The 25,051-nt window shown below is 33.8% G+C and overlaps 1 protein-coding gene across 1 annotated transcript in view; it reads right to left on the minus strand.

Annotated features, from left to right (window-relative positions):
• Positions 1-21,262: 21,262 nt before the first annotated feature.
• Positions 21,263-25,051, minus strand: part of C17H8orf34 (chromosome 17 C8orf34 homolog) — a 115,138-nt gene continuing 111,349 nt past the window's right edge. The window contains 1 exon segment of the mRNA XM_028167192.2: positions 21,263-21,446. Within this exon segment, the coding sequence (XP_028022993.2) occupies positions 21,263-21,446 (184 nt within the window).

A 25,051-nucleotide genomic window follows, 5' to 3' on the forward strand; every position in this document is an offset into this window, starting at 1 on the left:
GAGAAGGAATAAGTGAAGGTAAATAAAACTTTTAATTTTCTTTTCTCTTAATTGACCTAACAGGTAACAGTTTGTTCAAAGTAATAATAGCAACAATGCACTTGATTATGTATATACAAATACATAGTATTATATATATATGCTTATGTATGCCTATGTATAAGTGAAATGAGTGACAGCAATGATACAAGAGAGAAAACAGAGGAATTATGATTATTTTGTTATTATAATGTACTTGTACTACCTGTGAAAAGGTGAACTGTTATTTGAAAGTGGACTTAGATAAGTCATAAATGTATACTGCTGATTCTATGGTAACCACCAAAAAGATTTTAAAAAAATATATAACTGACTATAAAGCAGAAACTAACACACCATTGTAAAGCAATTATACTCCAATAAAGATATTAAAATATATATATATATATATATATATATATATAGCTGACATGCTAAGGAGAGAATATAGAATAACATGAAATGCTCAATTAAAACTGAAAAGTGCAGAAAAAGAGTGGAATACAAATATAGAAACAAAGAACAGGCAATGAATAAAAAACAATAACAAATATGGTAGATATTAATCTGACTATATCAATTACACTTTAAACATCAATGGTCTAAATATACCAATTAGAAGACAGATATTGTCAGAGTGAACTAAAAAACAAGATTTAGCTATATTTGTCTATAAGAAACATACTTCAAATACATAGATACATATACACCAAAAGTAAATGGATGGAGAAATATACCAGGATAACAATAATCAAAAAAAACTGGGAGTAGATAAATTCATTTTTGACAGAGTAGACTTCAGAGCAAGGAAAGTTATCAGGGATAAAGAAGAGCATTACAGCATGTAAAAGAGTCAATTCTCCTAGGACATAATAATTCCTAATATGTATATGCCTAATGTACATATACAGGTATGCCTCAAAACACGTGAGGCAAAACCAGAAAGAACTGCAAGGAGAAATAGATGGATTCATTGTTATAGCTGGAGACTTCACTACCCCTCTGTCAGGAATGGACAGATCCAGCAGACAAAAAATCAGTAAGGACATAGTTGAACTCAACAGCACCATCAGTCAGCTGTATATAATTGACATCTACTGACTACTATATCCAACAACAGCAGAATACACATTTTTATCAAGCTCATATGGAACATGCTTCAAGATATACAATATTCAGAGCCATTAAACACAACTTAATAAATTTAAAAGAATAAAAATCTTGAAATGTCTACTTTCAGACCACAATAAGACTAAACTAGAAATCAGTAACAGAAAGAAAATGGAAAATCACAAAATAATTGGAGATTAAATAATACATTTCAAAATGAGTCAAAGAAGAAATCTCAAGAAAATTTTTAAAAATATGTTGAACTAAATGAAAATGAAAACAAACCACATCTTACCGAAATCTGTGGATACAGTAAAACAGTACTTAGAGGAAAATGTATAGCACTGACTATGTACATTAGAAAAGAAGAAAGATCTAAAATCAATAATCTAAGCTTCCACCTTAAGAAACTAGAAAAAGAAGAGCAAATTAAATTCAAAGTAAGAAGAAGAAAAGAAATAATAATCAGAGCAGAAATCAATGAAGTTGATACAGGAAATTAATAAAGAAAATAAAAACAAAAGCTGGATATTTGAAAAGCTGAATAAAATTGATAAGCCTCTAAGCAATCTAAATAAAAAACAGAGGAGACACATATTGCTAAAATCAGAAATGAAAGAGGGGACATCAATTCCTTGAAATACGCATATTGCCAAAACTCACATAAGAAAAAATAAGAAATAGACAATCCGAATAAGCCTGTATCTATTAAAGAAATTGAATCAATAATTAATAATCTTCTAAAAACAAGCACCAGGCCCACCTGAGTCCACCTGTGAATTCTACCAAACATTTAAGGCAGAAATTATACCAATGCTCTACAATCTCTTCCAGAAGACAGAAGCAGAGGGAATACTTCCTAACTCATTTTTAAAGGCCAGTATTACCCTAATAAAAAGACAAAGACAATACAAGAAAAGAAAAGTACAGACCAACAGCTCTCATGACCACAGATGCAAAAATCCTCAACAAAATATTAGTATATTGAATCCAACACTGTATTAAAAATTATAAACCATAACCAGGTGAGATTTATCCCAGGTATGCAAGGTTGGTTCAACATTTAAAAATTAATGTAATTCATCACACCAACAGACTAAAAAAGAAAAATCACATGATCATATCAATGGATTCAGAAAAGCATATGACAAAATCTAACACCCATTCATGATAAAAACTCTGATGATAAACTAAGAATGGGGAGAACATACTCAAATTGAGAAAAAATACCTACAAAAACCTACAGCTAAAATCATATTTAAAAGTGAGAAACTCAAAGCTTTTCCACTAAGATCAAGTACAAGGCAAGGATGTTTTCCATCATCCGTCTTTTTCAACACTGCATTTCAACTTCTTACTTTCCTGTAATAAGACAAGAAAAAGAAGTAAAAGGTATACAGATTAAGAAAGAAGAAATAAAATTGTCTGTGTTCGCAGATGACATGATTGTCCATGTACAATATTCAAAACAACTGAAAAAAAACTCCTGGAACTAATAAGCAATTGTTGCAAGGTTGCAGGATAGAGGTTAGTATATAAATGTCAACTGCTTTCCTAAATACCAACAATGAACAAGTGAAATTTGAAATTTAAAACATAGTACCATTTATATTAACACCTCCCAAAATGAAATACTTAGGTATAAATCTAACAAAATATGTACAAGATCTACAAGACAAAAACTATAAAACTCTGATGAAATAAAAAAAGAACTAAATAAATGGAGAGATAGTCTATATTCATGGATAGAAAGACTCAATATTATCAAGATGTAGTTCCTCCCATCTTGATCTATGGATTGAGCACAGTTCCAATAAAAATCCCAGCAAGTTATTTTTGTGGATATCAACAAACTGATTTTAAAGTTTATATGGAGAGGCAAAAAATCCAGAGTAGCTCACACAATACTGAAGCAGAAGAGCCAAGATGGAGGACTGACATACCTGACTTCAAGTCTTACCATAAATCTAAGGTAATCAAGATGGTGCCATTGGTGAAACAGACAAACAGATCAATGAACAGAACAGAAAGCCGAGAAATAGACCCACATAAATATAGTTAACTGATCTTGACAAGTGATCAAAGGCAATACAATGCAGAAAAGATGGTTCGGTACTGGAACGACTAGACATCCACATGCAGAAGAAATGAATCTAGACACACACCTTACACCCTCCACAAAAATTAACTCAAAATGGATCACAGACCTAAGTATAAATTGCGAAAGTATAAAACTCCTAGAATATAAGAAGAAAACCTAGATGTCCTTGGGTAAGGGGATGTCTTTTTGGATATGACACAAAGTCACAATCCATGAAGAAATAATTGACAAGCTGGACTTCACTAAAATTAAAAACTTGCTCTGTGAAAAACAATGTCAAGAGAATGAGAAGACAACCACAGACTGGGAGAAAATATTTGCAAATGATACACCCGATAAAGGACTATTTTCCAAGATACACAGAACATATACAAACAGGGTGAAGTGGTCAAAAGAAAAAAAAATAGCTCTTAATATTTAACAATAAGAAAACAAACAAGCCAATTAAAAAATGGGCCAAAGATATGAGCAGACACCTCACCAAAGAAGATATATAGATGGTAAATAAGCATATGAAAAGGGTGCTCAACATCAACATCATATTAGGAAATTGCAAATAAAACGAGATACCGCTGCACACCTATTAGAACTGCTAAAATCCTAAAACCTTGCAACACCAAATGCTGGTAAGGATGTGGAGTAACAGAAACTCTCATTCCTTGGTGGTGGGAATGCAAAATAGGATAGCCACTTTGGAAAAGAGTTTGTCAGTTTCTCACAAAACTAAATATATTCTTACTAAACAACCCAGCAATCATGTTCCATGGTATTTATCCAAATGAATTGAAAACTTAAGTCCACGGAAAAACCTGCACACAGATGTTTTTAGCAGCATTATTCATGACTGCCAAAACTTGGAAGCAACCAAGATGTAATACTTCAGTAGAAGAATGGAAAAAGAAACTGTGGTACATGGAGACAGTGAAATATTATTTGGTGTTAAAAAGAAATGAGCTATCAAACCATAAAAAGACCTTGAGGAAACTTAAATGCATATTACTAAGTGAAAGAAGCCAGTCTCAAAAGCCTACATACAGTATGATCCCAACTTTTCAATACTCTGGAGAAGAAAGAACTACGGAATCAGTTAAAAAGGGTCAGTGACAGTTAGGGGTTGTTAGAGGCATGAATGGACAGAGCACAGAGGATTTATGGGCAGTGAGACTACTCTGTATGATACTATAATGGGGGATACAAGTCATTAAACATTTTTCATTTCCAAAAGAATGAACAACACCGAAAATGAACAATGGTTAAAGTATGAACTTTGGGTGATAATAATGTGTCAATGCATGTTCATTTATTATACCATTTCACGCTGGTGTGCAGCGTTGACAGTAGGAAAGGTTGTATCAGTGTGGGACAGGATGGCATGTGGGAAGTAACTGTACTTGCAGCTCAATTTTCCTGTGAACCTAAAAATGCTGTAAAACCTAAAGTCTATATTTTTTAGAAAAGGAATAAAGAACGAATACATGCTATGACATTGATAAACCTTGTAAACATTATGCTAAGCAAAAGAAGCCCTTCACCAAAGACCACATATATTACATGTATGATTTAATTTACGTATAATGCTCAAAACAGGCAAAACTGTAAGCCTGAAAAAAATTACTGATTGCCTAGAGGTGTGGGAGTGGGTGGTGCTAGGGACAAGAAGTGACAGCTAATTGGGTTTCTTTGGGGTAATGAGAGTGTTCTGAATTAGATTCTGGGATGGTTGCACAACTCCGTGAATATAGTAAAAGCCCACTGAACCGTACACTTCAAATGGGTGAGTTTCATGTCATGTGTATATATCAATAAAGATGTTTAAAAAAAGAATATGAGCAGATTCCCGTTTTAATACTACACATTTGCAGTTAATAGTAAGGACATTCTCAGGTCAAATTTCCACATATTTAGCTCTTTATATCACAGGCAAACTGATGAGAAAGGAACTTTTAGTATATCAAATAAAAGATAGTGTGACCATATTGGAAGAGTACATACATTCAAAACTAGGAAATTCATCATCAAAGATCAAATTCTGCTTTTCGATGTGCTACTATGAAAAGAAAATGACAATTTCTGTTTCTGCTCAGGATTATTCAAACATCACGCTTACAATAAGCACAGACTTTTTGAAAACTTATCAGAGGTCACGGTTATGAGATATTTCCATAGCAAGTGCCCATATGAGTGTCTTGAATTACTTTTCATACCTCATGTGTCTTTTACATAAATTTAATCATTTCATTTCAGAAACAATAACAAATGTCAAGTTTAATTTTGACTCCTTGAGTATTCTATGATGCAACATTATGTAGCCATGATTTTTGTATATTAAAATTGTTTTATTTTTTAATTCAAATTTACAGTGAAATGCAAATATGAGTTTTGACAAATGTAATGAGTTTTGATAAATGTATACACCTATATAATGAACACCCCAGTGAAGATATAAAATATTTCTATCACCCTAGGAAGTTTCCTCATGCCAATCCCTCACTGCCCCTGCTATGTTCTGATTTCTATCACCATAAATTAGTTTTGCCTGTTCTTGAATTTCTTGTGATTAAATTAGTATGCTATGTATCATTTCTGTCTGGTTTCTTTTGTTCAACACGATGTTTATGAGGGTCTTATTCAGCTTAGGCTGCCGTAACAAAGTATCTTAGACTGGGTAACTTAACAGAAATGTACTTTTTCACAGTCATGGAGGCTAGGAAGTCCAAGATCAAGATGCCAGCAGGTCTGACAGGTGAGAGCTCTCTCCTTGGGTTGCAGATGGCCACCTTCTCACTGTGTCCTCACACGGCCTTTCCTCTGTTCATGCATGTGGGGAGAGGGAGAGGGGGAGAGAAAGAGCTCTTCGTCCTCATACAAGGCCACCAGTCCTACTGGATTAGGAACCCACCCTTATGACATGTAGCCTTAAGTACCTCATAAAAGCCCTATCTCCAAATACAATCTATCACATTAGGAGTTATAGTATCAACATATGACTTTGGTGGGAGAGGGGGAAATGATTCAGTCCATAGCAATGAGATTCATAATATTGTTACATGTATCAGTACTTAGTTCATTTTTATTGAATAGTATTCCATTGTGTGAATATACAATTTGCAGTGAATGTAATTTTGATTGTTTTCTGTGTGGGTTACTTTGAATAAAACTGCTTTCATGTACAAATATTTGTGAATACATGTTTTATTTCCCTTGGGAAAACATCTAGGAACTGCTAGACCACAGGATAGGTACATAATAAACTTTATAAGAAACTGCCAGCCGTTTTCTCCAGAGTGACTATAAAATTTTATTCCCAAGAGCAATTGCTTGAGAATTCCAGCTACTCCACATACTTGACAACATTTGGTGTTTACAGTCTTTCATTTTAGTCATTCTAGTTGGTGGGAAGAGGTATTTCAATGTTGTTTTAATTTACATTTCTTTGACGGCTAATAATGTTAAAAGCTTTTCATGTGCTTATTTACCATTTGTTTACCTCCTTTTGTGAACTGTATATTGAAATCTTTTGCCTATCTTTATTAGGTTATTTGTGCTGTTGAAAAACTGATTTGCAGGGGCTCCGAATACATTGTAGATAAGGGTCCTTTGTCAGATATACTGCATATATTTTCTCCCGGTCGGTGGCATGCCTTTACATTTTGTTTATTTTCCTCTTACTTTCATTTTCTATGGAGAAATTTGTAATTTTAATGAGGTCCAGTTTATCAAATTTTTCTTTTACCCTTAGTGATTTTTTTTTTTAATCTCTAGAAAAATCTTTGCCTGCCCCAAGGTTGTGAATATATTCTACATTTCCTTCTAGAAGTTTCAGAATCTCTGCTCTTATGTTTGTGCTTATAATTCTTTTCAAAATAATTTCTGTCATGGTATGAAGTAGAAGGTCAAAGTTCATTCTTTTTCTGTATATATATCCAATTATTCCATCACTAATACTTGAAAATACTTTCCTTCCTATATCAAATTGCCTTGAAGCTTTTGTTGAAAACTAACTGACCAGATATGTTTCTGGACTTTAATCCATTCCATTGATCGGTTTGTCTAGTCATGTCAATACCACACTGTCTTACTATAGCCTTATGGTAAGTCTTGAAATGAGATACTGTAATTCCACAGATACTGTTCTTTTCCCAGATGATTTTGGCCACACAAGGTCATGATTTCCATATATATTTTAGAATCAGCTCATCAATTTCTTTTTTTTAAAGCCCATTAGGAGTTTAATTCAATTGTACTGGATCATACAGATCTAATTTAATAATATTTTGTTAAGAACACATGTATCTATGTTCATAAGGGAGATGCATCTGTAATTTTTTTCTTTTAAAGTCTTTGTCAGGTTTTGGTATCAGAACTATGCTGGTCTCAAAACAATCTGAGAAATTCTCCCTCTTCTCTATTTTGTGAAAGAGTTTGTTACATTTGGCATTATTTCTTCCCTAAATTGTTGATAGAGTTCACCACTGAAAACTTGAACCTGAAGTTTTCTTTTGGGGAAGGATTTTGCTTGCAAATTCAATTTCTTTAACATATGTAGAACTATTCAGATGTACTACTTCTTCTTGTTTTATCTCTGGTATGATGTGTTTTGCTGGGATTTTTTCCCATTGTATCTAAGTTGTCAACTATGTTGGCATAAAGTTACTTGCAATATTCTTTTGTTATCCTTTGTGTCTACAGAAAATCTAGTAGTGAAATTTGGCCCCGTTTCTCCTTTGTAATATTGGTAATTTGTGTTTCTCTACCTTTTTGTCAGTATTACTAGGAATTTATTAGTTTCAGCATTGCTAATATTTTGTTAGCCTTTTTTTCTATTTCATCGATTCCCATCCTTATCTGTATTATTTCCTTCTTTCAACTTATTTGGATTCAATTTGTATTTATTTTCTGGATTTTTGAGGGAGAAATTTATATCAATAATTTAAAATTCTTTTGTTTAAGGTTCTGAGTTTCCTTTAAGCAGTGCTTTGGCTACATCCCCCAAATTTTGTATGCTGTATTTTCATTCTCTTAGTTTGAATTATTTTTTAAGTTCCCTTTTGATTTTTCTTTCATCTATGTGTTATGAAGAATTAATTTCCATATTTTGGAATCTTCCTACTTGTCTTATTGTTGATATCTAATTTAATCCTGTTGTGATCAGAGTACAGATCTGATCTGATTGTATCTATCTGATACAATTTCCCTTCAGTCTCAGAGACTCTTAACACTTTTTATAGTGCAGGTCCACTGATAACATATTCTATCAGCTTTTGTTTACCTGAAATTGTTTTATTTCATCAGCCTGACATTTTATGAACTTGTATTGTAGGCTCAAATTTTTCACCAAATTTGAAAAAAAGTTGGACATTATTTCTTAAAATCTTTTTTTCTTTCCCATTCTTTCTCCCCTTTCTAGAATTCTGATTAAATGTTTTATCATTTTCTATTGTCCCACTGGTCACTGAAGCCCTTTTCATTTTATTCTACATTTTAAAAATCCCTGATCTTCAGTGTGGATTATTTCTGTTGACCTGTGTTCAAGTTCACTGACCCTTCTTTCTGCACTGTTCAAATCAGCTGTTAATTCTATCTGGTGAGTTTTAAAACTTCACATATTGTATTTTCAGTTCTAGGCTTTCCTTTGGTTCTTCTTCTAGTTTCAGTATTTCAACTGAGATGTCTCATCTGTTTATTCCTTGTGTTCCTTTCCTTTAAGTCCACAAAATATGTATAATTGTTTTTTAAAAGCCACTAAAAGTCAGCTAACTCCAGTATCTGAGTATAATAAGGTCTGTTTCTGTTGAATGCTCTTTTGTCTTGATTTGGGGTCACAATTTTCCTGCTTTTTTACATGACTAGTAATTTTTTATAGTATGGTGGATATTATAGTTGGTTCTTTGTAGGAAGGCTGGCTTATGTTATCTTCTCTAAAGGATACTGAGTTTTATGTCAGGAATTAAATTATTGGCAGATCTACCTCACCTTCATAAGCATTAACAAAGTATGCCTAACAAAATATGCTTTGTTAGGCTGGGTCTATTTCAATTTTTCCCTCTTTCTTATAAGTGGCTCTCAATTCAGTGTGTGGTTATAACTCTTAATGTTTGATTTTTCCAAGGTCTCTTCTGAATGCTCAAGGAACTCAGGAAGGTTTATTCTCTTTGGCTGGGCTGTAACTCTGATGTGTCCCAGCTCTGCCTGACCTCTCTTTCGCTATTCAGTTCCCAGACTCACAATAACCACTCTCTCAGGTCTAAAGTAGTCTTGCCCTGTGCAAGAACAGCACAGTCCTCAGTTAAGAATCCAAGAAAACACACTTGTAGACTTCTGTCCTCTCCCTCTGCCGCCTTCTCTTGGCACACTGTCCCACAAACCCTAGCCATTTCCTCCTCAGATCAGTGAGATCACCACTCTTCACTCCACTTGAACTCCACCTCCATACAAGTTGGCCAGGGAAAGTGTCACCATGAAGAAAGCCAGCATGAAACACATGGCTCACCTCTCGTTTCCCTCCTCTCAAGAACCAAAGTCCCGGGCTTCCCTGGTGGCGCAGTGGTTGAGAGTCCGCCTGCCAATGCAGGGGACACGGGTTCGAGCCCTGGTCCGGGAAGATCCCACATGCCGCGGAGCAACTGGGCCCGTGAGCCACAACTACTGAGCCTGTGCGTCTGGAGCCTGTGCTCCGCAACAAGAGAGGCCGCGATAGTGAGAGGCCCGCGCACCGCGATGAAGAGTGGCCCCCGCTCGCTGCAACTAGAGAAAGCCCTCGCACAGAAATGAAGACCCAACACAGCCATAAATAAATAAATTAAAAAAAAAAAAAAAGAACCAAAGTCCCATGCCATCTTTTGTCCTGTGCCTGTAAAGTTGGCATATACTTTGTCTAGTTTTATAATTACTTAATATGAAGGAGTAAGGCTAATACCAGCTACTCCATCATGAGCAGAAGCAGAAGCCCCTGACATTAAATTTTAAAACTTTGTTGCCTGTGTGGAAACTGCATATATAGGCAAGTAAGTCTATACAATATTAACAAAAATGGGCATTTTAATGTGTATGTATTCCACAGTTTAGTGTTTGATTCTTAAAGCTTAGGAATCTAACTCTTGAGTACCAACCATGTAATCTAAGAAGATTTTGTTTTGCAAGGATCTGTGTCCTTTTCTATGGTGTAAGAATAATTATATTTTCTATCCCATGGTATTTTTGTAATTAAGTAATGTACACAAAGCACTTAAGTGCAGTGCATTGCATATTGTAATGCACATAAATGTTAATACTATTCTATGTTTGTTATATATAAAAATACCTAGAAAGTACATCACTGAATATTAAAAGTAATTATTTCTGGGTAACACTTTTTATTTACTTATTTTGACCTCTGTAATGCCATGCTCTTTAAATTGAATATCTGTCTTTTAATAATCAAAAAAATATTATTTTAAAGAAAATTTGACTCCCAGATTTGATATTACAAGTCCCTAAAATTAGCCTATGTTGACTTATAAGTGCCAATAGTTTTCCCCAAAAGAATCATTCTTTGTTCAAATTTCTAAAATTTTTTGCTTATCAGGAAGATATTAAGCAATGTAAATCACGTTGACAGTATACACATTTAAAGTCAGTAGCACAGAGACGCTAAGATCTTGAAGCCATTACAAGGCCAGTAATGAGCACATATCACTTTTCTTGCTATTTTTTTTTAACTGAGAATTATTTAAACTCCTGATTACTAGGGAAAGCAATGATACAATTTAAAAAATAAATTTATAAATGTGTATATTATGACAGCATTATGGTTGGAAAGTGTGTTTAAACAAACATAGGATTTCTAAGGAAACAACCATGATTGTTGCATTGTGGAAAAAGGAATCGCTTTATGAGCAAAGTATCTGAACTTTATTGTAAAAGGAATGCTGCTTCTGTGATTTTTTTTAAATGTGTGTTCTTAGGATTTTCTTTCTTTCAGTTAAAAGCTTTTATATCGGAGAATAACTTCTTTCACATTCATAATTTTCCTTAACAAAATGGAGCTACCTGGAGCTTGTTTGTCCCTTTTGTGTTTAAACTGTATATGAACAGAGATATGTTTCCTATCTTAAACTGCTTTCTACAAAAGATGTCCTTAACTCAGCCACCGAGATGTTAGAAATCCGATGGTATCAGATATTAACAATGTTATTTGAGAATTTCAGATCGTAAATGTCCCAAGTCCATATAAAAGAAGACAAGAACATCAGATTTTAGCCTGGGGAAAAATAAGAAAGAAAAAAATCCCCCCACCCGTTTCTCTCTTGATATTTTTGCTTTTATTATTGGATGTGAATTCTGTAAATTGTGAGAAGATAAAATAATGCGTAGGACTTAAATATCAAGTAGAGAGTACTTGTTGAAATGATATCTAAACATGTGGAGCATATTTAGATGAAACATTGATGACAAAAGACAATAAACCTCTAAGGCCAAAATCCTATGGACTCACTTTCTTTTTTACGTGTACTAAACCTCTTGTGCTAGTTGAAGACAGGAAAGAAATTGATATAAAAATGATATGAATTACAATAACAAACCTTTTTTTCTAGGTCTAATCCTTTATCAGATACACTGAGCACTTTACAGAAATTATTTTAGTTAATCTTCACAAAACCCTGTGATATAAGTATTGTTATAATTCCCATTTTTCTGATGACGAATCTGATATTTGGGAGAAGGACGTTACTGTTCTCAAATCATAGAATTAGTAAGGGGCAATGGGGAAATCTGCAAATAGGGCTACCTGAATACAAAGCTCATACATGCTGTTGTTATTCCTAACACTATGCTAAATTACCTTCCAAAACATCAGTTTCATAAGGTTAATTTCAATTTTGTTTTATGATATTAACAACACTCTACATTAAATTCTTGAAATACAGAGTCCCAAAACAAATGTCAGTAATTAACAAGTAAATATGACAGCACTTAAGAGATGAAAAATAGCTGGCCTAATGAACCCCCTTCTGACAATTCTTGAAAAACTGAGTTTTAAAGAAATTAAAATTTTATATGGAATTTTAAGTTTATATTCTGACACAAGCAAATTCATCCTATACCAATATAAGGCACTCATTCATCTCTTGCAGAAAGCAACTAAAAAAGTGAAAAGTAAAATATAAGTCACTAAATCTAATTAACCTCCATTAGAACACTGTCATATTTTTTCCCATTATGTACTTTAGCACTCTTTTATTTAAAAGCTTTAGAACAATTTTCAAAAAATGCATTCATTATTCTTAAGAATATTTCCTTTCTGAAATTACTGAACATGAGACTATTGAAAAAGAAAATTATATTTCCATTCCAAAAGAAATTCATATACAGGACCAGTTTAAACATTTCAAATTTTGAAAAACATGTTTATTAAATAACTTTAAAAATTTTGAATGAAACTTTATTTCACAAAAACTACTGTTTTCAGATATTGAAAATTGGGAAATTTTCTGAGCACTCTTCTGTTAATGTATATTCAGTGTTCAACTTCAATCATTTTAAGGTTTCTATTTAGAGATGATTAAATAAGATATCAGTGGTATTAAACATATGAAAATCTAAACAGATTACTATAGTTATATAAGAAGTTTTAAGCAATTCAGAGAAGAGTTTTAATGCCTCTTTAATATCTATTGTTTTTGATGTTAAAATGCAAATAACTGCTGAATTAACTACATTTCTTTGCACATTTTCAACCAAGAAAAAAAAACACAATAAAGCCATGATTTTGTACCACTTTCAAATGGCTCATACATGGAGTGCAAAATTAATTCAAATTCAGTCAAATTATATGAAAATCATTACCACAGCTAAACAAATCATCTTGAAGTATAACATCACCATTTTATTAAGTATTTGAAATGGACAAGTTTATTTCAAAAGCAACAAAACCCTAAAAATATTTAACAGTGATTTTCAGTTTGGTTGTGATTTGTTTATACAATGAATTAATGTAAAACCATCAAAACTGTGCTGTTTCAAATATTTTCATACTTATCAATATAATTAAAAGAGTTTTTAAAGCTCGTAGATTATTCAATACATTTATGACTTTACTTACACAGAAGTATGTAAACATAAGTACAAATTTCTAGTTCTTATATGTCTCCTCCTTGTCTCTCCCCCTCCTATTCCTGCTCCCAGGTCAACTTTCGCTAGTGGACATTCATGTGTATGCACAGAACATCTTTCTTTTCTTCCTAAAAACCATTTATATGGAAGAAAATTAAAGAGAGTAGAATAATTTGCTCTATATCTTTAACCAAATCACATTAATGTTTGCTGTTGCTTAAATATCCATGTTAAAAATAGATGTAATATTTTGTAGTGATACAGCAAATACTTTGGCTTGCAAATACATTTGTAGTTTTACATTCTTTGTCTTCAAGCTTTTGATTTTACTGTCTTGTGGGAAACTTCTATTTTTACTGTTAATAGGCAATTTCTCAATGCTAAAGAAAGCTTTTTTTTCCTCTGCTTATAACTAGACAACATGTATGTAAGCTAGAAGATATGAATTTACTTGGAAGGAAAGTTTTGTATATAAATTCCAGTGTCTTTTTTCAGATATTCTTGTTAGGCAAGGCAAAAAGAAAAAAAATAAAATAAAAGCACTTTCAGAGAATACCTCATTTTTATTCCCACAGCATCCCTATGTGATAGGAATATTTTAATCTGCATTTTACAATGAATTACTTGTAGCTCAGGTGACAAAACTAACAAGAGGCAGCATGAGGGCTGGAGCCGGTCTTAGAGCTCTAGCCCAGTGCTTTGACCACAGACCACACAAAACATCTCACGGTGTGGCTCATACCTTTGCAAAATTATCAGTGAAAAGCTATGGCCTAAGTATGAAAAAGCACATTAACTTACATTGTTACATGTCAAAAATTTCTAACTTACTTCAAAGCGAGAAATATGTATTAAACAACCTACCCACAAATATATTAAGAACAGCTCTCTCTCAAATAAAGGAATTTTCACACAGGTATACAAATGAGATGAAGGACAAGTGTCAATAATTTGTTTATGGGTTTAGATTTTATTTTCAAACTATTGACTTCATTCTGTTATGCTGATCTGCTTTTACCATTGGAAAAAAAGAATTTTTTACTCATTATTTTAAATAGTTTATTCATCCCTTTATACATATAAAAAAATCTCAACAATTCACTATTATTTTTTGTTCCTTGGTGAGCTGCCATTTTCCTCTAAGCTGCTTATGTGTGGAAAGTAGATCATTTTTTGTTTTGTTTTTATTGCTCCGCTTTTTATTTTCATTTATATGTATACATGTATCTATTATTTTTCAAGTTCTTTTCCCATTTAGGTTATTACAGAATATTGAGTAGCGTTCCCTGTGCTATACAGTATGTCCTTGTTGGTTATCTGTTTTAAATATAGCAGTGTAGAAAAATTTTTAAAGGAAAAAAGCAACATTTCTTATCAAATACCATAGAAGTAAATCATGTAGGATGATATCTATTTTTGGTGGCATGCAAGTTCATATTTATTTAAAATGCAATCTCTACACACAAACCCTAGTTATCACCTGCAAATGTTCTGATATTTTTTGAAAAGAAACACAAATAAAGTGTGAAGAGAATGAAGCATAAATAGAATTCCAAACATGAAATGAGTGCATCCAGAAAGCAATGAAGGAGGCTATGAGTCACATCTAATGAAAGCAAAGTAAGAATCCTAAATAAAGATTTAATGTAAAATAGAAGCTCATCGGAACCATGTCCTCAGGTCTATGCTAGAATCATTTCCTAATATGTAATTTTTCTACTCTAAGCAGTTCATTTTTCAAGCACTCCTGTAAATATGATATCAGGAAGGAAGACAGAGATAATAAGGTAATACAAATTGCATTACCCATATAGCTTCTTAGCAAGACTTTTCCTTATTTCCAGGAGACAATTCAATAGAGCCTGGTTAACTCAGAAACCTCTATTCCATGCTCTCTCTCTCTGTTGTAAAAATTAGACTTTCTAATATTTTATTCCTCTTGCTTCAGGATATATCACATCAAACAAAAAGTGCACTGACCATACCTAGACTAAGATTAGAATTCCTCACTGTATGTTCTACACATCACCTGCAACAGAATCTCTTGGAGGACAGGAGGAAGGGCAGTCGTGTTGAAAAATGTTGATTCATGGGCTGTATCCAAATCTAATGAAACAAAAATTGGGGGTAAAGGCCACTGGAACTGGCATTTAAATAAGCTTCTCAAATGATTCTTAAGCAAACCAAATCTTGAGAATCATCCCTGAATAGTTAACAGTTCGTGAAACATGTCTGTATTTGTGCAAATTTGAACTCCCAGGAATATGCAGTCACTTTGTAAGTGGAGAAATTAATAAACCTATGAATGAATTAATGGACTAATTGAGAGCTGAACTAAAGACCTACAAACTGTTTGGTTCTATATAGATGCCAACACTCACCAGATTCACTGTTCTCTCAGAGCCTAAAGAGGTCAAGATAATTAGAAAAACAAAGGGCACAATAATCTTAGTGCTATATATTAATATGTACTAGTACTATCCACATGGCAGGTGCATGATAGTTGCTGAATGAAAATGTGATTCAGTGGATTTTCTCAAATGTTTTTACTGTAATTTGGAGAGACAAGCACTGTGCTGTTCAACTCCACTCAGGCTACACTTCAACCCAAGCTCACTTGGCATTTGTGCAGGCAATGATGGTACTAAAGCAAGATGAAGTCAGAATTCAGAAATATGGGACAAACTCTACTGCAGAAGTATTTCAAAGAATTTCTTTAACAATATATCAATGGCTTAACAGGAGGAAATATTTATTATTTAGCATGTGAAAAATATTTTCACACATCTGTGTATATATATCCTAGTTTTTCAATTATGCTAATTATTTTAGTGAACATTTAAAAATACATGTGCAGATTTTCTATTTTGGTTAACTGTGGTCATCAATTGCCAGTTTAATAACGAATTTTTGAGAATATCTAATATTTAAAAATGAGAGCTACTTACATTGAGGTGATTTGGAAGATATTTTATTCAGTATGTTCTAGATTTAGAGTACTAACTTCATTGGTACTCAAAATTGTTATCTCTTAACACCCACAAATTTGGATATTTTAATCTCAAATATGTACTAATTCCATATTAAATTACATTGGTATATGCTGAATGAATTTCTAAGCAGTATTTAAAGCAATCTTACAGACAATATTAAAGGATCCATAAATTTAATTTTTGAAAGTCCTCAGACTTTTTAAAAGAATCATTTTACAAAGAATATTTTAAAGTGACAAGTTATCTGTCATCCTGATGCTCCCAATAATCAATACTCAAAAGAAATAAAGTTTGTATGAATGTTCCCCTGTGCTTTAGACCATTTCACATACTTTAGATCACTAAAATACAGGTATAGAGATAGGTAGGTAGATTTTTTTCTTTTAAACATTTAAAGGCCCTCTCCCTTTCTTTCTTTTTTTTTCTTTCCTTTTTTTTTTTTTTTAACATCATTGGGTGACAGCATCCATTTCTCACCAGGTGAAATGCACGTTCTTACTTTGCAAACATGAGTGATTTCTGCTTTAAGAAGCATCCAACTTTAAAAAAAGAAAGAAAAAAAAGAATTTGCCAAAGGATCACCTTAATGTAATGAGTCCCTCTAGAAAATTGTTTATATTTTACATAATTTGGCAAGATACTGGGGTTTTAGAAACTCAATTACTGTATTCTGCAAAGAATACCAGTATAATTATACTTGATCTAGATTAGATTTAAAATAAATAAAATATATCTGCAATCACCTTGTTTGTTTTTGCCAACACAGTTTTAATTTTTATATGATTCGAAAAAAGCTAAGACCAGGTAGTATAAAGCATGACTAATGCTATTTTTCTTCTTTAGCATCTCTGGAATGTGATTTTTAGATATTTGTCTCATCATCAATTCTGAGAAAATCTAAAAAAAACTTTTTAAAGTAATATACTAAAATGTGTATGAAAAGTAGCTTTCAAATAATTCTGATGACATTTTAAAATGAGTATAAATTATATACAGAAAAATCAAACACATAATTGTAATCAGCATTTCATCAAAAATAAAATGAAAAGTCCATGTAATATAATGAAAATGGACTCACATTTACAAGCTGAAATATCTCTTAAACTAATGAGGTTCCTCAAATCTTCTGTGAAAGTTAATGGAGTAAAATATACAGAGATTTTTAAAAATCTCTTACTGCTCCATTGTAACTGGTTTTTCTGCTTTTGAAAGATCATTGACTTTAATAACTTTTAAAAATAATGTGCAGATTCTTCATAGTTTTATTCATTGTGATCAATTTCCAGCATAATTACCAAAATATTTGAGAATATCTTATATTTGAAGTTGAGAACTACTTAGTTTGAGATGAATTGGCAGATATCTTATTCAACTTCTTCTGTAATTAAAGCACCAATTTCAGAGGTGCTTAAAATTGTTGTATCTTAAAATTCCACAAATTTGGAAATTTTATTCTCTGGTATATATTAATCCCATATTAAGCTACTTTTGTACTATGAATTTATAAGTAGTATTTAAAGCAATTACAGAAAATATTTAACCTACTTAAAAGTCATAGACGTTGTATTATAGTATTTTCACATGCCCAGTACACTTAGAAAAGAAACTCACAAATATACAATTAAACAACTGCGAAAAATTAAATGTTAATCAGTATGTATTAACGCTAGATTCCTTAACAAACAAAACAAAGGTCAATAGTTTTACTACTAAACTAAAAGTTTTTTTCCCCTTCAAATCAACCAGTTTTATTTAGGAATAATCCTTTGTTATATTAATGTTAACTAATAATTATACTTTTTACTTATTTATCAGTGCACAAAGCATATAGACTGCTTCCCATGCATAATAAATAAAATTTTCAGCCAGTTATACCTGGTATAGGTAACAATGACAAGTTAAACCCTTAAAACATATAAGCTATTGCAAATTCATTCTAAACAATGTTGTGGATTCAAAAGGTTATTTTATATACCAGATGTCTCTGTTGCATTTTACAATTATTTCATGTACTAAAATTTGATTTCAAATATGTTTTCAAGAACTTAGCATTTGTATTTTCCTCACATATGTACAATCACTTATGTTTCTCTGGAATCAGAGTTTCAAAACTATTATCTTAAAATTCTTTAATAATAAATGAAATGATGTAAATCTAATATTAAAAGGACTGGGAAGATAGATACTTCATAGTTTCTAAATTGATTTAGGAGTATTGCATCAATTGATTAGTGTAGGACTTGATATCCAATGGAATAATAATAGAGATACACATGCCTGTTGAAGATGCAGGTTTTAAAACTGAATAACTTAATAACCATTTTATTTCATACCCATACTTCACATATTTATCCATTACTATATCATGACTGAAAAATTCTTAGCTCCTGCATTAACTGAAAATATTCATGTACATCTGTCTGATTTCATGTAAGACATGAGCCATTCATTACCTTAGTTAAAGGCATACATAACATTGTAAGTCATGAACTTATATACTCTACTTCTGAAGAACACTCTGAGTCTATATTTTAAACATATATTTCTAAAATAGTAGAACAGTATTAATGGGTAGGAGTATTAGGGCCTTAAAGACAAATATATTTCATATCTAAATAACATTTTACTTTAATTGATGAACTTTATGGGCAAAACAATTTGTGGATAGAATTTTCTGTTATATGACCTTTGTTCACTGAGACAACTAGGCAAGACGGTTGCATATGGCATTATTTTAGGGGACAGCCCAGTGGACTTGGAACATTCCATATTATTGCAGGGAAATCTCACAACCTATAGACCAGCATTAGTACACCACCAGCTGCCTGTGCTGACATGCGGACTCACATGGCGAAAGTCCAAACCTCCAGCTATCTCTCATTCTTAAATTTGCTCAGACCAGAGGCTAAAATGTCAAATGAAACAAAATCAGTGAGGACCAGCTGTTAATTGCTCACATTAGGTAGTCTCCAAAACCCAATCCTTTGGTCTTCATCTCGGGAGACTAGAAACCTCAGAACAGAGGAGCTGAGATCTAGGGATGCCAGCACTGAGTGGACACCTGAGTCTCCTTAAAGAATCTCTTGATATCACTGAAGTTCTATGAGTTCCTCCACTCTGACTAGACATTCCTGAGGCTATCAGGAATTCCAAAGTGATTTGGAGAATGCGTGGATTTCTTCAAAAGATTCTCTTTGCAACACAGAGTATAACCGCCTTCATGTGGGTATCAACTAACCATGAGCTGTTGTATAAAGGAAATGAGGGGGACAGAAGGATACCTGCAAACCCAATGTCAATGTACCAACACACCAACACTGATGTTACATAGGAAACATCCATTAACGGTTCCAGACTTGCCCCCTTCACTGTTACTGACTGAAGCAGAGGAACAATGTACAGGCACAGTCATGAAGCACAATCCAAGAGTCCATCCTTACAACAGCAAACTTGCAGGGGTAATGACCACACTGCCTGCTGAACTACATCTACTTGTCCTCTGGGATTTACCAGAGGAATCAGACTCTCCAGGAAACATTCCCTGATAACCGGCCCCTACTTCTGCATTAGATGTTATTCCTATGTACAACTCTGCGCTTAATCAAATTAACAACTGTAGCAAAAAATATTAGAGTGATATTTACATTTTCATCTTGAACACTAGAATGTAAAGTTCCTGTGAACAGAAACCATGATTATTTTATTTTTACATCCCCAGGACCAAGTCTAGGGCCTAGCATTCAGTAAACGTTCGCTGAATGGAAGTTGAATGAAGGCAGCACCACCATATCTGACACATCTGCCACATTACTGATTTGGAGGCAGGGAGATGAGATTCCTTAAAAAACACCCAGATTTAACAGTTCTTAAAAAAAAAGATGGACAGCATGAAGTGAAAATGCCATGACATAGCCTCCTCAATGCTGGAATGAATGCAGTTATTGTAACATCAGAAATTATCAGTGAACCTGCCACCATTAATTAATAACACCTTGTAGGCCTATGCATGGAGACCTATATCATTTATTATAATGATAGTATTTTAGTACCATAAACACTTAAAACCAAGGAGGCTAGTTTAGAAAAAAAATAATTTAAAAAAATCTGTATACTTCTGGGGCTCCTTTTTCTATATGTTAAATTTATCTGAAGCGTTCAAATGATTTTATTATTTATTCTCTTTCTAGTATATTGTTACAAAGTATTTGAAAATTGTTCTGATTATTTAGAATAGAATAGCTAATATCACTGAATTAAAAACCCAGTGTTTTATATGTGGATAATTCGCTCTGAAATAAAATTTAATTTCCTTCTTTTGAAAAAATGGTTTTACAAAAGGAAGTTCAATTTAAAAAAACTATTATGCAGAGATTTCTGATGAAACAAAAATGTACATTTACTTCATTAAAAGATATAAAAGATTTCCTATGTATAAAACTTTCATGAAAGTAATGAGCCTATAAAAACACTGAAATCTCTGCCAACTTTCCTGTCATTTATGAAAGACATAAAACATTAATTTACTATCTGCCCTCTTAAATTTAACTTGCTTTTTCTAAAACATCCTTGAAACAACAGGGAGACATCTTGGAATGCGGGCTGAAATATGTACTCTGGATACATTTTATAGACAAAAGATGTGATCAAGGCAATCATAATAGGAGAATAAAGCAGACTAACTTGAATTTGTATCACAAGTGCACAGAGAATAAATCTTGATTAAGTAGTCAGAAGGTAAGTGCTGCATATACAAAGCACAAAATACAGTCTAATAAATACTTCACAAGCTCAGGTGATTTCAACTTAACTCTTGCATGCAACTCCATGAAAGTCTAATGCAAGTGTGTGCTAAATGGTTTCTTTCCCCTAAGACAAAACCACTCAAAACTTTAAAAATCTCTTAACCACTACGCACTTTTACAATGCCAGAGAAGAAAAAGAGAAATTATTAATTTTTAAAATTACCCAGCAATTCCATTGCATCATCTTCATCATCAATATCTTCTTCTGTTACCGATGGGGTGGGGCTATGGACAGACTCAAACGAATCTTGAGAGAGCATTGCTGCCAGAAGTTTCTTATGCTGCTGTTGCTGCTGTTTTAATCCTTTAGTCTTGGGCTCCACCTTTAAGCTAAAGAAATAGTTAAATGTTAATTATCAATGATGATAACATCATCAATTAGCTGTGGTAACTAAAGAAAATCGACAAACAAATTTTCACTCAATTATTTTGCTTTGCAAATCTATGCACATATTAGTAAAATTTTCCCCCAGGATAATGGAAATACAGACTGTCTTCTTTCTAAGATATCCTTCGGTACCTCATTAACAATTTCCTAGACTGGAATACTTGAAGAATATGACAAACCCCTGCCCCATTTAAGGGAGGAGGTACTAATTGGCTCCTAACAATTGTTGCCATGTGGGAATTAAAGCCCACTGTTAATGGTTTTCTAATTTTTTAGAGGAGGTAGGAAGCTCAGATCATTATATAAAATTCCCTGATTTACAAAACGAATGCATGTCAAGCAAAACACATGTAATGGGATAACTATTTTAACACACTATAATAAATTTTTTTTAATGAAAACTTTAATTGTACATAATTAAAATAAATGGCCTCACTGGTCCTCTCATGTTGCCTAGGTCTGGGGGTAGGACAGGGTAGAAGGAGGGATGGAACCAGAATTGGCATTTAAATGACTCTCAGTGCCCTCCAGTCTAAAAGAGTCTTTGCAAATTTGGAAGAGTTTCCCTTGTGATAAAGCCAGACTCCTTTGGGTAAAGGAGCCAGTCTTTCATGGCTCTCTCCCCCAACTTCCTAAGACAGTGTCTGACGGGAAAACTTACATGTCCACGTGGCAACCATTTATAGTTTTAAAAATTGTCCCAAAGTTCTTCTCTTTCCTATAATCTGATTTCTTTCCATATAATTGCCCAAAGGAAGAAAACGGCAAATGTCACCTCATGAAGGAAAAAGACATGATGAAAAGGAGGTCTCTCTCAAGCAGGAAGGAGAGATTAACCCTTTCTAAAGGGGCTCAGAAAGAAGGTCCAGGAGAGAAGGCAAATGAGCAAGAGGAGGTTACATGCACTTGGTTAAAAAAAAAAAAAAAAAAAAAAAAAAACCAACCAGGTAAGTTTCAGGGCATGGATCAAAACATTTCAAGCGGTCTTAATAGAAGGGCCAGGTTCAACACTGTCTAAGAGAATGTTGGAAGTGGCAAGATGGCATTGTATGTCATCAGTGGGCAAAGATCAGTCAGCTCCACCTCACTGTTCACCTCAGAGTTAGGCTGGATATGACAGAGAAGATAAAGAGAAACGGGTGGAGAGAAAGCTTGTTCTTTCCCCCAAGTTAAGGCTATTTAATAAATGCACAAGGAATGATGGAATCAGAAAACCACCATTTTAACCACCAACACAGTGACTGCTCAGGCAAGGATCATCAAGGGACGCTAATGCCCTTTGCTGACAGATTGTTGGGGCAGAAGGACTGTCAAAAATCTCAAGGTGGTTTCCAACAGATTATTTATGTTTCTACTTGAATATTTTTGCTTTGAAACAATTACAGATTTGCATGAAGTTGTAAGAAATAATAGAGAGATCCTGTGCACCATTTATACAATGTCCCTCAATGGTAACATCTTATAAAATTATAGCACAATATCACGGCCAGGATACTGACAATGATACAATTCTCCAATCTTATTCAGGTTCCCATTTTAATTGGACTCACTTTTGTGCGTGCCTCTCTATGTATTTAGTTCTAGACTATTTCAGTATTTTTGTGGGTTTGTGTATCACGTATCCACCACCACAGTCAAGGTACAGACCAGTTCAAACACTACAAGGTTTCCTCGTGTTGTCCTTTTCTAACCATTCCCACCTCCCTCTATAACTCTCCTTCCCCTTCGCTCATTCCTGGCAACCACCAGTCTGTGCCCCATTCCTATAATATTGTGATTTCAAGAAATGTTATATAAGTGAAACTACACAGTACGTAATCTTTTAGGATTGGCTTTTTTCATGCAGTATAATGCCCTGGAGATTCATTCATGTTGTTTTGTGTACCAGAAGTCCATTCCTATTCTTTGCTGTGTAGTGTTCCATGGCATGGATATACTCCAGTTTATCTAACCATTCACCCATTGAAGGACATCTGGCTGTTTTAAGCTTCTTGGCTATTAAGATACAGCTGCTATGAACATTCATGTACATGTTTTTGTGTGGAAGTTCCCATTTCTCTGAGATAAATGCCCAAGAGTACAAATGCTAGGTTATACGGTAGTTTCATGTTTAGCTTAGGTTTTTTTTTTTTACATTTACATTATCAATGTGTGATTATTTTAATAACTCTAAATGTGTCATGAATATATATGCTTTCCCACTAAATAGCTATAGAAAGATGCTTGAATATTCATGGAAAAGGAGATGACATAGGATTCGGTAAATTATTGATACAAGAAGAGGTGGAAGATTACCACAGTGTGAAAACATGAGACTCAGGACTGGTGATAATTTCAGGGAGAAGACAGACAGCGAGGTCTGTAAGCAGGAATGAGATGCAAGGTTCACACCTCCCTCTTCTCCTGTGGATTGCACAAGTGAAAACTGCATCATTAGAGAGAAAATAGGGTCCTGCTACTGGGAAGTAGGGGTCTTAATGCACACAAGTGGTGAGTAGGTGGGAAGAGGTGGGGTTTGGAGTCTTTCTCAGAGCACTTAGATTTCCGGGTCCCCTTATTTAGACTTTGAACGTGAATCTTAATAACAGGATTCTTAGAATACCTTCCTGAAGAAAGGCTGTATAGCAAAGCATTGAAGCACACGGAATTTGGAGCAAGATAGCCTGGCTCAGTCACTTAATAACTATCCAATCTTGGGACAGTGATGTAACCATGCTGGGACGTAGTTTCCTTATTCCTAAAATAGGGATAATAGTAATGTTCTCAAGAGGATGAAATGGGTTAAGATATGTAAAGCACATACAGCAGTCTACTAATTGGTAATTAATATCACTATATATTCAAAGAACACAATGGGCAGCATCCTAGATATTTACATGTCTTTTCTTGAGCAGTAACATCCCACATCCCAACAAACAGAGAAAGGAAATAAAAAAATATCTTGGGACGTCCCTGGTGGTGCAGTGGTTGAGAATCCGCCTGCCAGTGCAGGGGACACGGGTTCCACCCTTGGTCCGGGAAGATCCCACATGCCAAAGAGCAACTAGGCCCATGTGCCACAACTACTGAGCCTGTGCTCTAGAGCCCGCGAGCCAGAACTACTGAGCCCTCGTGCCACAACTACTGAAGCCCACGCGCCTAGAGCCTGTGCTCTGCAACAAGAGAAGCCACCGCAATGAGAAGCACGCACACCCACAAGAGAAGCCACCACAATGAGTAGCATGCACACTGCAATGAAGAGTAGCCCCCGCTCACAGCAACGAAGACCCAACACAGCCAAAAATAAATAAATAAAATAAAAAATAATAAAAAGCCAATTCTTAAAAAAAAAAAAAAAGTGTCTTTATGAAAAGGAATAGCAGCTACATTTCAATTTGGTGTCAATACACTCTAGGACTCCATTTTGCTTTGGTCTAAAAGGTTAGTTTCTAAACCAGGATCAGCTGGAAAAGGACAGTTTAAAGTGGCCATGCCCTCCACTTCTTCCCACTGGATGGCCTGCCTTCTACCATCTGCCCTCTTCCTCCTGGCCGCACTCTTCCAGGGG

The sequence above is a fragment of the Balaenoptera acutorostrata genome, chromosome 17, assembly GCF_949987535.1.
Source record: "Balaenoptera acutorostrata chromosome 17, mBalAcu1.1, whole genome shotgun sequence".
Lineage (NCBI taxonomy): Eukaryota > Metazoa > Chordata > Mammalia > Artiodactyla > Balaenopteridae > Balaenoptera > Balaenoptera acutorostrata.